The sequence below is a fragment of the Mustela putorius genome, unplaced genomic scaffold (genome assembly GCF_011764305.1).
Source record: "Mustela putorius furo isolate JIRA1106 unplaced genomic scaffold, ASM1176430v1.1 tig00000198_pilon_pilon_pilon, whole genome shotgun sequence".
Classification (NCBI taxonomy): domain Eukaryota; kingdom Metazoa; phylum Chordata; class Mammalia; order Carnivora; family Mustelidae; genus Mustela; species Mustela putorius.
The window spans coordinates 8,559,770-8,573,162 of NW_025421311.1; the positions used below are offsets into that span (position 1 = coordinate 8,559,770).

General features: G+C 41.5%; 1 protein-coding gene across 3 annotated transcripts in view; it reads right to left on the bottom strand.

The window, feature by feature from the left end:
* ALG9 (ALG9 alpha-1,2-mannosyltransferase) overlaps positions 1–13,393 on the bottom strand; it is a 94,987-nt gene that overhangs the window by 19,517 nt on the left and 62,077 nt on the right. For all 3 annotated transcript variants that reach the window (XM_045077553.1, XM_045077552.1, XM_045077554.1), the window contains one exon: positions 4,412–4,542. In XM_045077553.1, coding sequence (XP_044933488.1) covers positions 4,412–4,542 — 131 coding nt within the window. The remainder of the gene's footprint in view (positions 1–4,411; positions 4,543–13,393) is intronic.

Below are 13,393 nucleotides of genomic sequence, written 5' to 3' on the forward strand. Positions count from 1 at the left end.
CCCTTACTCTATGTACTCTGTACACCTTCAAGTGAACTGTACCTTTCCAGTTCTTAAACCAACATATTTTTTTTTTCTTTCCCAGCCTATGGTCATGAAAAGAATGCCAATTTATGGGAAATGAGTAAAATTTATGGGAAGTGAAAAACCTCTGAAGGCACTACCCTCCCTCCCTCCCCCTGCACCAGAGGTGTGCGGAGCCGGCGGAGGGAAAACGAAGCAGCAGCGGCAACAAACAGGACATACGATGAGTTAGGTTTGGGGTCGGTGGCTCCACTGAGTTCTGCTCAAACTTGGAAACGCTTCTGCTCAGGGACCATCCCTGCCAGAGAAAGCAATCCCCAACACTTCTGATAGAGCACAGGAGACTACTAAAAGCTTGCTGCTACAGGCCACTGTGCAAGCTTTGGGATTCTGGGTGAATTTTGGCCTGATCTTCCTCACACCCCGCATCTCGTAAGTCTATCCCTGCTCTGCAGTTGAGCTCACTCCCTCGCTGCCTCTCATCTAGCCAACCAAATCATTTCCTGACTTCTTCCTAGGCCTCCAACGTTCCCTCCTTTCAGTGCACCTCCCACATGATCACCAATGCAATCTCAGATGTCACCCCCTCTTGGGATCTTCCTGGGCCCCTCCTACCCCAGTCCCGTGGAACTGCCACACCCCTCCTATGCTTCAGTGGCACTTCTCTGATGGTGTTTCTCGCCAGGTTTACCATAAACTCCCCAAGGCAGGAGTCTTGTCTGCACACAGTCTGAAGTCTTAAAGGCAGAAGATATTCGATACATGTTGATCAAATTGAGCCCATTATGCTTTATTTCTGTCTATACCATCCAGCCTATTAGGAGCGCTGAGGAGCCTGAACGCAGAGGAGCCACCACACCTGTGTGGCATACCAGGGGCTCCGGTCACCCTTGGCTCACCACGAGGCAGGTGGGAAGGTGACCAAAACCTTTGGCTCCTTCGTCAAGAGCTTTCAAATTCTCACATGGGAAGTGTCCAAGCACGCTGCTTTGCCTTGTCCCAAAGGCTCTCCGTTTATGGGCACCAGCTGCGGTTCTAGGGGGCCACCAGAAGGGGAAATGGGGACATGGGCAGCTCCTCTCATGTCAGCCCTTCAAAACCAAAAGGGGGAAAAAAGTCACCTGAAAACTACTCCCCTGCCCCACATGCTATTAACAGAGTTTTTTCTGTAGCCAGTGGACTGCTGGTCAGTATTTCTGAGCCACTCAGTTTCCCTTTGCTAACAGGAAGGTTGCTTGGGGTCTGTAGTCCCCTCAGAGCTGGAGATCTTCCCAGGGCCAGACCTCCTGTTCTCAGAGTTTTCTCAACTCAGAATAGAAGGCCCAGGAGCGACCTACCCCAAGTACCACATCAAGTAACAATAATGAAGACCACGTGTGGTGCAGAGAGCTTCCCAACATCACTGCGGCTTCCCCCTCCAGCTCTCTCCTATTACTGGTCCAATCTGACCATGTGTGAGTATCAATCCATGATCCCACCACCTCTCATGGCCCTCCACTCCCTCAGAACCCCCAACCCTCCTCATCCAGCTTACAGCCATGACCACTCTCCTCCATAAACTCAACTCCCTTGTCCCCTTCTTGCTTTGTTGAACTTTCTTGGCCTAAACCCAACTTGCACACAAAAGGGTGCATCAATGTTCATAGCAGCATTATTTACAATACCTGAAAAGTAGAGATAATCCAAGAATCCATGAACTGGGGAAGAGGTACACAAAATGCTTATATCCATATGAAAGAATAGTATTCGACAACAAAAAAGGACACCAACTGATACATGCTATAACATGAATGAACCACCAAAACATGCGAAGCGAAAGAATCCAGTTACAGAAGTCCATGTATTACATAATTCCACTTACATACATACAACTGGCAAACTTAATTATTAAATTGTACACTTAAAATGGATGGATTTTATGGTATGTAAATTATACTTCCATGAATTTGTTTTAAAAAACTAAAAAAAAAAAACCCTCTGGTTAAATTCACCTGTTCTGTGATTCAGCACTGTGGTTCTCTCTACAGCTGGAGAAGAAGAAAGCAACCACACTGGCCCCACTGAAAACTCAGGTGGGTTCTTGATCTTGTCTTCTAATCATACTGTTTGTTGAGCTTCTTTGTTTCCTATTCGCCTCAATTATCTCCCTCTCCTTAATTCTCCAACCTCATCCCCATATAGTCCCTTCTCATCTGATACTCCTAACTTCCTGCTTCACCGAGAAAACAGGACAGAGAAACTCCAGACTCCCATTATCACACCGACCTGCTGCCGGTTCCTATTCTGCTCTCTCTAGCAGGTACACGTGACTATTTAAATTAAGATTAAATAAAATTAAAAATTCAGTTCCTCATGCAGTCGTCACATTTCAAATGTTTAAAAGCCAAATGCAGCTCCTGGCTCCTATACTGGCTGGTACAGACACAAAACCTCTCCTTCACTGCAGAGAGATGATCTACCTACCTCCCATCTGTCCAAAACATTTCCGCTACTTACAGGTATGTCTCCTCTCTCCCACCTTAAGGGCACTGCTCCCACAATTCCTTCCTTTCTCCTACATGATCACTTTTCAGCTAAGAGATCATTTCCATTGGCATACAAATATGATCGCTACTGAAATAGGTAATAGATAATGGCATTCTCAACAGAAACACAAATAACAAATATGTGATATGATAAAGGTGTTAGCTGATGCTACTGTCACAATCCTATGGCAATACATGAACACATGTGTACACCTAAAACTTACAAAATGCATATGGTAATTTTTAAAAAAGATAATGGTGAGGATTGCACAACACTGTAAATATAATTAATGCCACTGAATTACACACTTAAAATAGGTAAAATGGCAAATTTTTAAAGATTTCTTAGAGAGAGAGAGAGAGCAAGTGAGAGAGTGTGCACACAAGCAGCGGGAGCGGGGCAGGGAGAAGGAGACTCCCCACCAAGCAGGGAGCCCCATGTGGGGCTCAATCCCAGGACCCTAGGATCATGACCCAAGCCAAAGACAGACACTTGACTGAGCCGCCCAGGTGCCCCTAAAATGGCAAATTCCATGTTTCATATATATATATGTATATATATATGTATGTATATTGTATATATACTGCCACAATTAAAAAAAGATTTAAGGACAAAATCATCTCTCATCACTTTTCCTACAGTACCACCCACTACCAGCTATGGCCCTATTTCTCTGCTTCCCTCTGCTTCTCTTACTTCTCTATTTCACCATCTTCAATTCTACTCTTGCTTTCATCCTCCTCCTCTTTCAAGTCACCACGCCTCTACCACTCCACCAAAACTGCTTTAATCAGCTGCCTAACCCAATGAACAGTTGTTCTTATTCAGCTTTATTTATCAGCAGCTTCTGAGCACTCTCTCCTCCTTAAAACACCTTCTTCCCGGCTTCTGAGTCCCAGACCTGCCTCTCAGGACCTGGTCCTCTAGCTTTTCTTTTCTGCAACTCTGCCCACCAGGCCTCCCTGGACTTCTACCCACAAATCACCTGACTCCTCCAACTCAACCCCATTACTCCTTCACCTGAAGGCCTTCACTTTCCTCTTGTCATTACTTCTCAGGCCCTTCTGAAGAGCCAGAAAAGCCCTGGTCTATTTGGTCCCTCTATTTTTTTTTTTTAAGATTTTTATTTATTTATTTGACAGACAGAGATCACAAACAGGCAGAGAGGCAGGCAGAGAGAGAGGGGGAAGCAGGCTCCCCGCTGAGCGGAGAGCCCAATGTGGGGCTCGATCCCAGGACCCTGAGGTCATACCCTGAGCTGAAGGCAGAGGCTTAATCCACTGAGCCACCCAGGCACCCCGTATTTGGTCCCTCTATTAAGATCAAGTAAGGCCTACCCCTTCCTTGACTGAGCCTTGACCCTAAAAATAATGAATATGAACTTCTAGCTCGTTAAAGGACATAGACAATCTTCCTAACAGTGTTATAATACTCTCAGGAAGATAGTTGAAGTTGATTGCCAAAAGTCATCCATGTCAAACACGTATTTGCATTGTCTCCAGTGGATCTGTTTTAGTTAGGTTCTTTTATTTGAATGATACCTGAATAAATTTTGCATTCAGTGCCTAGAAAAGGAGAGCACTCTTTTAGATTTCTCAGGAAGCTGGGCAAGAATAGAAGATGTGTTTGGGCCCATATAAAAAGGAAATGATGGCTATTACAGTCAGCCCAAGACTGGAAGTTATTCGATCAAGATTCTAATTTTCGCTCTATTATTCAATCTTTAAAAGGATACATTGTACAACATGGATGAACCTTGAAAACATGATGCTAAGTGAAAGAAGCCAACCACAAAAGACCACAAATAGTGTGACTCCATTTACATGAAATGCCCATCTCTAGTACATCTCTAGCCACGTACCTAGAAGCATCAAGGAATGGTCTGTAGGCCAAGCTGATCCATTCATCTCTATTTGATGAGTATTTCGGCTCCCGGGGCGTTTCTCTTGTGGTGTCCAAATCCACTAAATAATGGCATTTACTGATGTCAATCTGCAATGGAGAAAGGCCAACGCTTCATCAGCAATTGCAAAGGTCCTTTCAGGATAAGGAACATCAATTACAATCCTAAAAATTCCCACAGAGTTTCAGAAACACAAACCTCCAAGTCCTTGGGCAACATTACCTGTGCTCTCTCCCCTCAGATGACAGTGTTGGATGCTGGGAAATTATTTAGGCTCCTGGTTGCAGGAGAGAGACATGCACCCACCCAGCCAAATATATAGGTAAGCTTTGGGAGTTCTGACATGAGTTTGGGTATTAAATTCCTCTGGCCTCACAGGCACTTCTGAAGCTAACATGAGTCCACAAGCTACTCAGAAAACTCTCTTCTATCATTCCCTTCCAATCTACCACCTCTTATCACAGAGACTGAAAGCGCATCACCTAACCACGTACGCTAATGTGTGAGGAAGCCCTATGCCTGCTGACAGAGCCATGTGAGGTCACCCTACACCTCCTAAGTGGCACAGCAATATCACGCATCATCATCTCCTTCACAAATTCAAGAGAACTGACAGAGACATGGGAACTGGCATCTTAGCAAAAGATCAGTAAAACAGATACCAGAACTGTAAGAGTGGAGAAGGTTACAAAAAATATATAGCAACTATTAGCAAAACTGAGCCATACAGCTGCTTTCAACAGGAATATATCAGAGCATCAAAGGTTATCATAAGAGAATATTAATACATTTCACTTAAAACTATATAAGTACCATGCTTCTCACAGAATTGACTAATTCAATAGAACATGCTATGATACTTCTGCTGTTAAACAGTCCCTAGTTCCTAGTCCTAGCCAAAAATCCCAAGTATATGACAGAGCCAGATCTGGACCCAAGTCAGTATGACTTCAAAAGTCCTATCAAGACTGGCCCAAATGACTGATTCAGAAGGAAAGTGCTCTCAGGAGCTCATCTAAACATTTCTTACAAGCTAAAACCAATGGAGAGTCCTCCTAGAATGCCAGGTCTCGGCTAAGATAAAGGCCATTGGAAACATAAACAGATTTATAGCAAACTTCATATTTAATGGTAAAGGGTTGAAAGTTCCCTTGCGATCAGGAATCAGTCAAGACTTACCACTACTTTATTCAACATTGTACTAGAGATTCCAGTCAGCAGGGTAAGGTAAAAGAAAGAAATGACAGAAGACATGGAAAGAGATGATAAAACTCCTTCATCACAATGATATGATTGGTATATATAAAATCTGGTTGCCCAACAAATGTTTGGAATTCAGAGAGTTTATCAAACTTTAGACTTACAGGATGTAAACATCAATGTCATATATTCCTACGGAACAGCAGATAATATAGAAAATGCTTTTATTCTTCAAAATTATGTATATTTTTTACATTATAAAAACATAATTCATAAGAATATGAAAATGTATGCCCTGGAATAAATCTAACAAAAATATGGGAAAGTCCTCTATAAAAAATTATGGAATTTCATTGATAAATATCTGTCAACTGATCAATTTATAATGTGGTATATTCATATAATTAAAATGTGGCAAATACATGCAATGAAGTATTGTTCAATCTTAAAAAGGATACATTGTATAACATGGATGAACCTTGAAAACATGATGCTAAGTGAAAGAAGCCAACCACAAAAGACCACATATGGTGTGATTCCATTTACATGAAATGTCTAGAACAGACAAATCTATTGAGACGGAAAGCAAATTAGTGGTTGCTTGGGATGGGGGAGGTAAATGCTTAATGGGCATGGGGTTTTCCTGGGGTAAGGGGTGGGGAAGGATGAAAATATTCTGAAATTAGTGGTTATGGCCTCCCAACAGTATGGATGTACTAAACACCACTGAATAGTGCATTTTAAAAATCAATGCTTACCCTAAGATCCAGCACCTCCATTTCTAGTACCCAAAAGAATTGAAAGCAGGGACTAAAAACAGGGTTTTTTTTTTAGATTTTTATTTATTTGACAGAGATCACAAGTAGGCAGAGTTGGAGGCAGGGTGGGGTGGGAAGCGGGCTCCCCGCTGAGCAGAGAGCCCAATGCGGGGCTCGATCCCAGGACCCCGGGATCATGACCTGAGCTGAAGGCATAGGCTTTAATCCACTGAGCCGCCCAGGTGCCCCAACAGATATTTATTTTTATATATTGATTTATTTTTAAGATTTTTATTTGACAGAAGAGGGAGAGAAAGGGAATACTAGCAGGGGTAGCAGCAGAGTGACACAGAGGCCCATGAGGCCCAACGAGGGGCTCAATCCCAGGACCCTAGGTGCCCCAAGACAGATATTTATATCCCAATGTTCACAGCAGCATTAATCACAACAAACAAGAGGCGAAAACAATTCAAAAGACCATCATGGAAGAATGGATTAAAAAACTATCTAAGGGGGCCTCCTGGGTGGCTCACTGGGTTAAGCCTCTGCCTTCGGCTCAGGTCATGATCTGAGAGTCCTGGGATCGAGCCCTACATCAGGCTCTCTGCTCAGCAGGGAGCCTGCTATCCCCCCCCCCCCGCTTTCTGCCTGCCTGTCTGCCTACTTGTGATCTCCCTCTCCCTCGTCAAATAGATAAATAAAATCTTCAAAGCTAAAAAAATAAGAAACTAAGGCCTATCAATTTTCAGTTTGAAATGTTAAAAAAGGTCTAGAAAGGGCACCTGGATGGTTCAGTGGGTTAAAGTCTCTGTCTTCAGCTCAGGTCATGATCTCAGGGTCCTGGGATTGAACCCCCATCGGACTCTCTGCTCAGCGGGGAGCCTGCTTCCTCCTCTCTCTCTGCCTGCCTCTCTGCCTACTTGTGGTCTCTGACAGTCAAATAAATAAATAAAATATTTAAAAAAGAAAAAAAAAGTCTAGAAATAGAGAGTGGAGACAGTTATACAACAGTGTGAATGTGTTTAATACCACTGAATTGTATCCTAAAAACAGTTGAAGTTGTCAATTTTATCACAATCAAAATTTGTTGAAATAAATTTTAATCTCAAAAAATTTGACAGTATAGTATTAAATGGAGAGATAAAACTTAGTCCTAAACAATCACTGTTTAAAGTCTAAATAAATTGATCAATATAGTAAATGCAATCTCAAAAATTCCATCAGACTTTTTTGGTAAAACTTGATAAGCTAATTCCAAAATGTATAAGGAAATGTACAAGGACAGCCAAAGCACCATTAGGAAAGAAAAGCAAGTTGATGGGCTTACTTGCTATAAATTTAGAGTAATTAAGACGAGAGGTGTTTAGTGTAGGAATAGATTGAAAGACTAATGAAGAGAATAGAGCCTAGAGTGGATGCAGGATGATTTATGTCCCAGTGATACCTCAGGTCACTGACCGGTGCTGAGACAACTAGATACCCACTGGGGGAGAAAATGGACCTCAACCTCACTCCACTCACAAAAACCAACTGCAGATGGATTATAGAACTAAATGAAAAAGGCAAAATTACAAAGCTCTTGGAAGATAACATCAGAAGATCTTCAAGATCTTATAGTATAAGTCTTTTTAGACAAGACACAAAAAGCATGAACCACCCAAAAAAAATGGATGAATCTGACTACATTAAAATATCTATTCACCAAAGACACCCTTCTGCGAGTGAGATGAGCCACAGAATGGCGAAGAAATATGTAACAAATTCAACCATCAAGGATTCCTATCTAGTATATGTAAAGAATACCTGCTAGTCAACAAAGACAAAGACAGACCACCCAATAGAAAAATGGGCAAATGACTAACAGGTACTTAAGAAGAAATAGTCAAATGACCTTGACAAGTACAAAGAAGAAATCTAAATGGCCAAAAACAAATGAACAATGCTCAACCTCATCAGTAATTAAGGAAATTAAGGAAATGCAAATCAAAATCACAATGAAAATTTATAATACCAAGTGCTGGCCAGATTGTGGAACAAATCTGTCCCTTACTGACAGGAGATTAGATTGGCACACCATTTTTAGAAAATTATTTCACAGAATCTACAAAAATTGAACACATACATTTGCTATGATTCAACATTTATATCTTCAGGTTCTAGAATGAACCATATGAAATAATTAATATTTCACTGTTTAATCCATAAAATTGGTAATTTCACTGTGATACAAGCTAATGTATATCCAATAGAAATACATGCCCCAAAAGACAATTCAAGAATGTTCAATGTGGCTTTATTTGCAGCTGGCCCAGACCAGAAACAGCAAACATCCAACAGTAAAATAATACCCTGTGGTACAGTCACACAAAGATATACTATGCAGTAACAAAAGAAAACAAACTACAGCTACATGCAACAACATGTGTGATTATTATTAACAAAGCGTTGAAAAATGCAAAATGAAAAAAAAAAAGAAAATGCAGTATGATTCCATGTACATGAAGTTCAAAAACAGCCAAAACTAATTTAAATCATTTAAGAATGCAAATAAAAGCAGTAAATCTAGGGACGCCTGGGTGGCTCAGTTGGTTAAGCAGCTGCCTTCAGCTCAGGTCATGATCCCAGTGTCCTGGGATCGAGTCCCACATCGGGCTCCTTGCTCTGCAGGGAGCCTGCTTCTCGCTCTGACTCTGCCTGCCTCTCTCTGTCTGCTTGTGCTTGCGCTCACTCTACCTCTCTCTCTCTGACAAATAAATAAATAAAAATAAAATCTTTAAAAAAAAAAAAAAAGCAGTAAATCTAGAGAGAAGAGCAGGGAAATTATTACCATAAAAAGTCAGTTGAGTCCCCCTGAAGGGGGGAGTGGGCAGTGATCAAAAGGAGTTGCTGCGGGAGTTCTGGATGGGGGCAATGCTCTAGTATTTGACCTTGGTGACGTTACACAGACACCTGCCTCTAATATTACTGATTACTGTACACCTGTGTTTTGTGCACGTTTAGGCTTATGGGTTATATACAACTAAAGGTTTTTAAAAAGTGCTTTTAAAAACAACTTGTTCACTTCTAGCCTGCAGTAAACTCTGTCTCGCCCCCCACCCCTCCACCCCGCCTCTAACTCACAGTACTGTTCCCATTCTCTCCTAGCATTATTTATATGTAAAAGTCTTGAGTTTCACATCTGTCTCTACATATGGGCTATTCCTCCAGGGGAGAGAAGGCACACTGAGAATTGACGTCAGACCCAATTCCATTCCACATAACTCTAAAAATGATTCTTCACATAAACACTTCAGGAAGCAGACTTTCTGGTCTCAACACCCACTCTGTAGCTCCCAAGGATTTTAAAAACATGAAACAAGTTTTTAAAAGCTTTGCAAGCGCCATGCCTCTGTAGTCAAATAGAAGCAACCAGGGGCAGAGACTCCCACGGTCTCACGCCAAGACCTCCTTCGGTTAGATGGCCTCTGTACAACATTTCAATATTTGACCTCAACCTGGCCTTTTATGGCCAGGCATACTCCAGGTCTGATTATTTAGATTTGGTTCTGGATACAGGGGTCTCTCAAAACCCTGGGTAGTAACTAGCTAATACCCAACTAAATCAGTAGCTTTTGGTTCCATTCATCACACCATCCATATGCAAATTCCATTTAATGTTGTTAGAAAAATACCATAGCAAAATCATATTACTTGAGTTAACAGTCCATTAAAAAATATATAACCTCTTCAGCCTTTTTGGAAAGCAGCTGCTGATTTTTTTTTTTTTTTCCAGCAAGCAGTTAATGAACAACTAAAACACACAAGGACAAAGGCTCCCAGTAGAAAATGGTTAGCTATGATCATGGGCAGGTTCTTCTGCTTCTTCTTCTTCTTCCTCTTCTTCTTCTTTTTTAAAGATTTTACTTATTTATTTGAGAGAGAGAGAGAGCATGCACAAGCTTGGGGGGAGGGGTAGGAGAGGGACAAAGAGACTCTCTGTTGTGCAGGGAACCCGAAGCAGGGCTCTATTCCAGGACTTGGGATCATGACCTGAGCTGAAGGCAGACACTTAACTGACTGAAGTACCCAGGTGCCCCAAGGGCAGGTTCTTTATTAAAGAAGAAATAAGTTATTTAGAGAAAAGAACAGCAAACAACAAAATAAAAAGGCAACCTATGGAATGGAAAAAAAAAATACTTGCAAACCATTTAACTGATAAGAACATACAACTCAAGAGCAAAAAACCAAATTACCTGATTTTAAATGGGCTAAAGGCCTGAAGAGACACTTTCCAAAGAAAATACATGCATGGCTAACAGGTACATAAAAAGGTGCTCAATGTCAGCAATCATTAGGGAAATGCAAATCAAAACCATGAGATACCACCTCACCTCGCATCTGTTAGAATGGCTATTATCAAAAAGACAAGCGATAACAAGTACTGGCCAGGATGTGGAGAAAAAAGAACCCTTGAAAACTGTTAACGGGAATGTAAATTGGTACAGCCATTATGGAAAACAGTAAGAAAGTTCCTTAAAAACTTAAAAAGAATTACTACATCATCCAACAATCCCACTTTTGAGTATATATCTGAAGAAAATGAAGTCACTATCTTGAAGAGACATCTATAATCCCATGTTCATCGTACCATTATTCACAAGAGCTAAGACATAGAGACAACCTATATGTCTGTCAGTGGATGAAATGTGATACGTATGTAACACACACACATGTCAAACTTCATGGACTTAGTCAAAGTCCATGTGCACACGCATGCACACACAGGGATATTAATCAGCCATAAAAAAGAAGGAACCCCTGCTATGTGTGAAAAGATTAATCTTGAGGGCATTATGCTGAGTGAAGTTAAGATTGACAGAGAAAGACAAATAGTATATGATATCTCTTAACTGTGGAATCTAGAAAAGTTGAATTCACAAAAACAGGTGTAATGGTGGTTACCAGGGTCTAGGGGAAGTGGAGAGAGGTTAAAGGGTAAAAATTTCAGTTACAGGATGACTAAGTTCAGAGGACCTCAAGTACAGCCTAATAACAACCATCATTAACAATATGGTGTTGTAGGGGCACCTGGGTGGCTCATTCGGTTAAGCGTCCAACTCCATTTTGGCTCAGGGTTGTAAGATCGAGCCCTGCATTAGGCTCTACACTCAGCAGGGAGTCTGCTTGAGATTCTCTCCTCCCCCCCCAACCCCTCTCTAAAAAAAGGGGGGTAGGGAGCCAATACAATGTTGTACATGTGAACTTTAAGAGAGCAGATCTTAAATGTTCTCAGCATTAAAAAAAAAGTAACTTTTTGTTATGTGAGGTGATAGACATGCTAACTCACCCAACTGTGGTCATCACTGTACAACATACACATTCATCAAATCACCATGCTGTGTACCTTAGACAATGTTGTGTGTCAATTTTATCTGAGTCAAGCTAGAGAAAACATTTATTTAAACAATTAAAAGAGGAACTCTCTGTCAGGGGCTTAGATTCAGGTCTGGCCTCCACCACAAACTAGATGGGTGACCCATACTCACTTATCTTTTTTAGGCCTCAATTTCTTCTGTAAAATAAGAATAATATCATTTACCTCAGAGAGTTATGAGGATTCAATGAAAGGATTCCCTTGAATAAAACCAGTAAACTATAAAGGACTACACAGATCGCTGTAACAGTAGAAGGAATCTTTGACTAAGTCCATGAAGTGTGAGAACTTGACTGACAGGAAAGAACTTTGGAGTATTATGGCCCATTAAAATGAATTGTTCTTGTTCTCAGTTGCCATAAGTGTTTACTGTCAATTCAAGCTATGCCCAACATGTAGGACAAGATTAACTACTCACAGGTCTCCATTAGCAATGAATTAGCAGCATCTACTAAATGACACTAAAAAGAATCTTCAGGGCATCATCAAAGCCTTTATTAAGTACCTATTTGATGAAGTCTAAACTAGAATATACAAAATTCTTGTGGCCATGTCTCCATTACTAAACTTATAATTGAGGTCAAGAAACGACATTAGCATATATAAAATACAGAAAAAGTCAGTATTATAAGAACAATCAGAGTTTAGAGAGGAAGAAATCACTGGGAGTTGAAAAGATTTCCTGGAGATGGTGGTAGAAGTTAGAAAGAACAGAGTCAAAACAGCAGAAATGAGCATGGTTTACAGGGGAAAACAGGAGAAATACCGGCTGGTCCCAGGAGGTGTGTGCTGAGAAACGTGGAGAGAGATTCTGAGGGCTGACAACCCAAATCAAGAGAATCTAGATTCTGTGCATCAGGATTCTACTCTAGGCTTTTCAGTCAAAAAGTGAAGTGATTTAAAAATGGGTCTCAGAAAGAGAGAGACGCATGCATACTGGCTATGCAGGTTCGGGGGTGGGGAGGCATATAGCAGTACTGGAGGGAAAGGCTAGAAGCAAGCACTCCACTCACTAAGGCATTCATTCAGCCCTGCTGTTAGTGGAGGCACCCTGAGGTTCTGTGCAGGGCGAAAGAGGAAAGAAAGGGTAAGTCTCGGGCTTATTTCAGAGGAAACCAGTGACACCAAGACTTCTAACCCAGTGAATGGGAGAAAAAAAGGGACTGCAAATGAAGAGTCAGTCTAGCTGAGATAGAGAAAAGATGTTGTATTTTACCCCAAAGAACTGAAAGAAGGTCCCTGTACCTGGAACACCGGGACTTAATGGGTGTTTGCTGTTCCAACTGCCTACAACACTGCCTACTCCCACTTCATAAATCCCCCACCATCTTTCAGATCCCAGCCAAAAATGATCTCCTTAAGGACAGTTCCCCAAGTTATATGGTCTCATAGCAACCACTACATCTCCATTAAAACACTCCATGACTTGTGGCACCTGGGTGGCTCAGTTGATTTCAGCTCAGGTCTTAGAATCAAGCCCAGCACTGGGCTCTGTGCTCAGCAGGGAGTCTGCTGGAGATCCTCTCCCTCCTGCTCTCTCCCTTGCTCTCAAATACATACATAAAATCT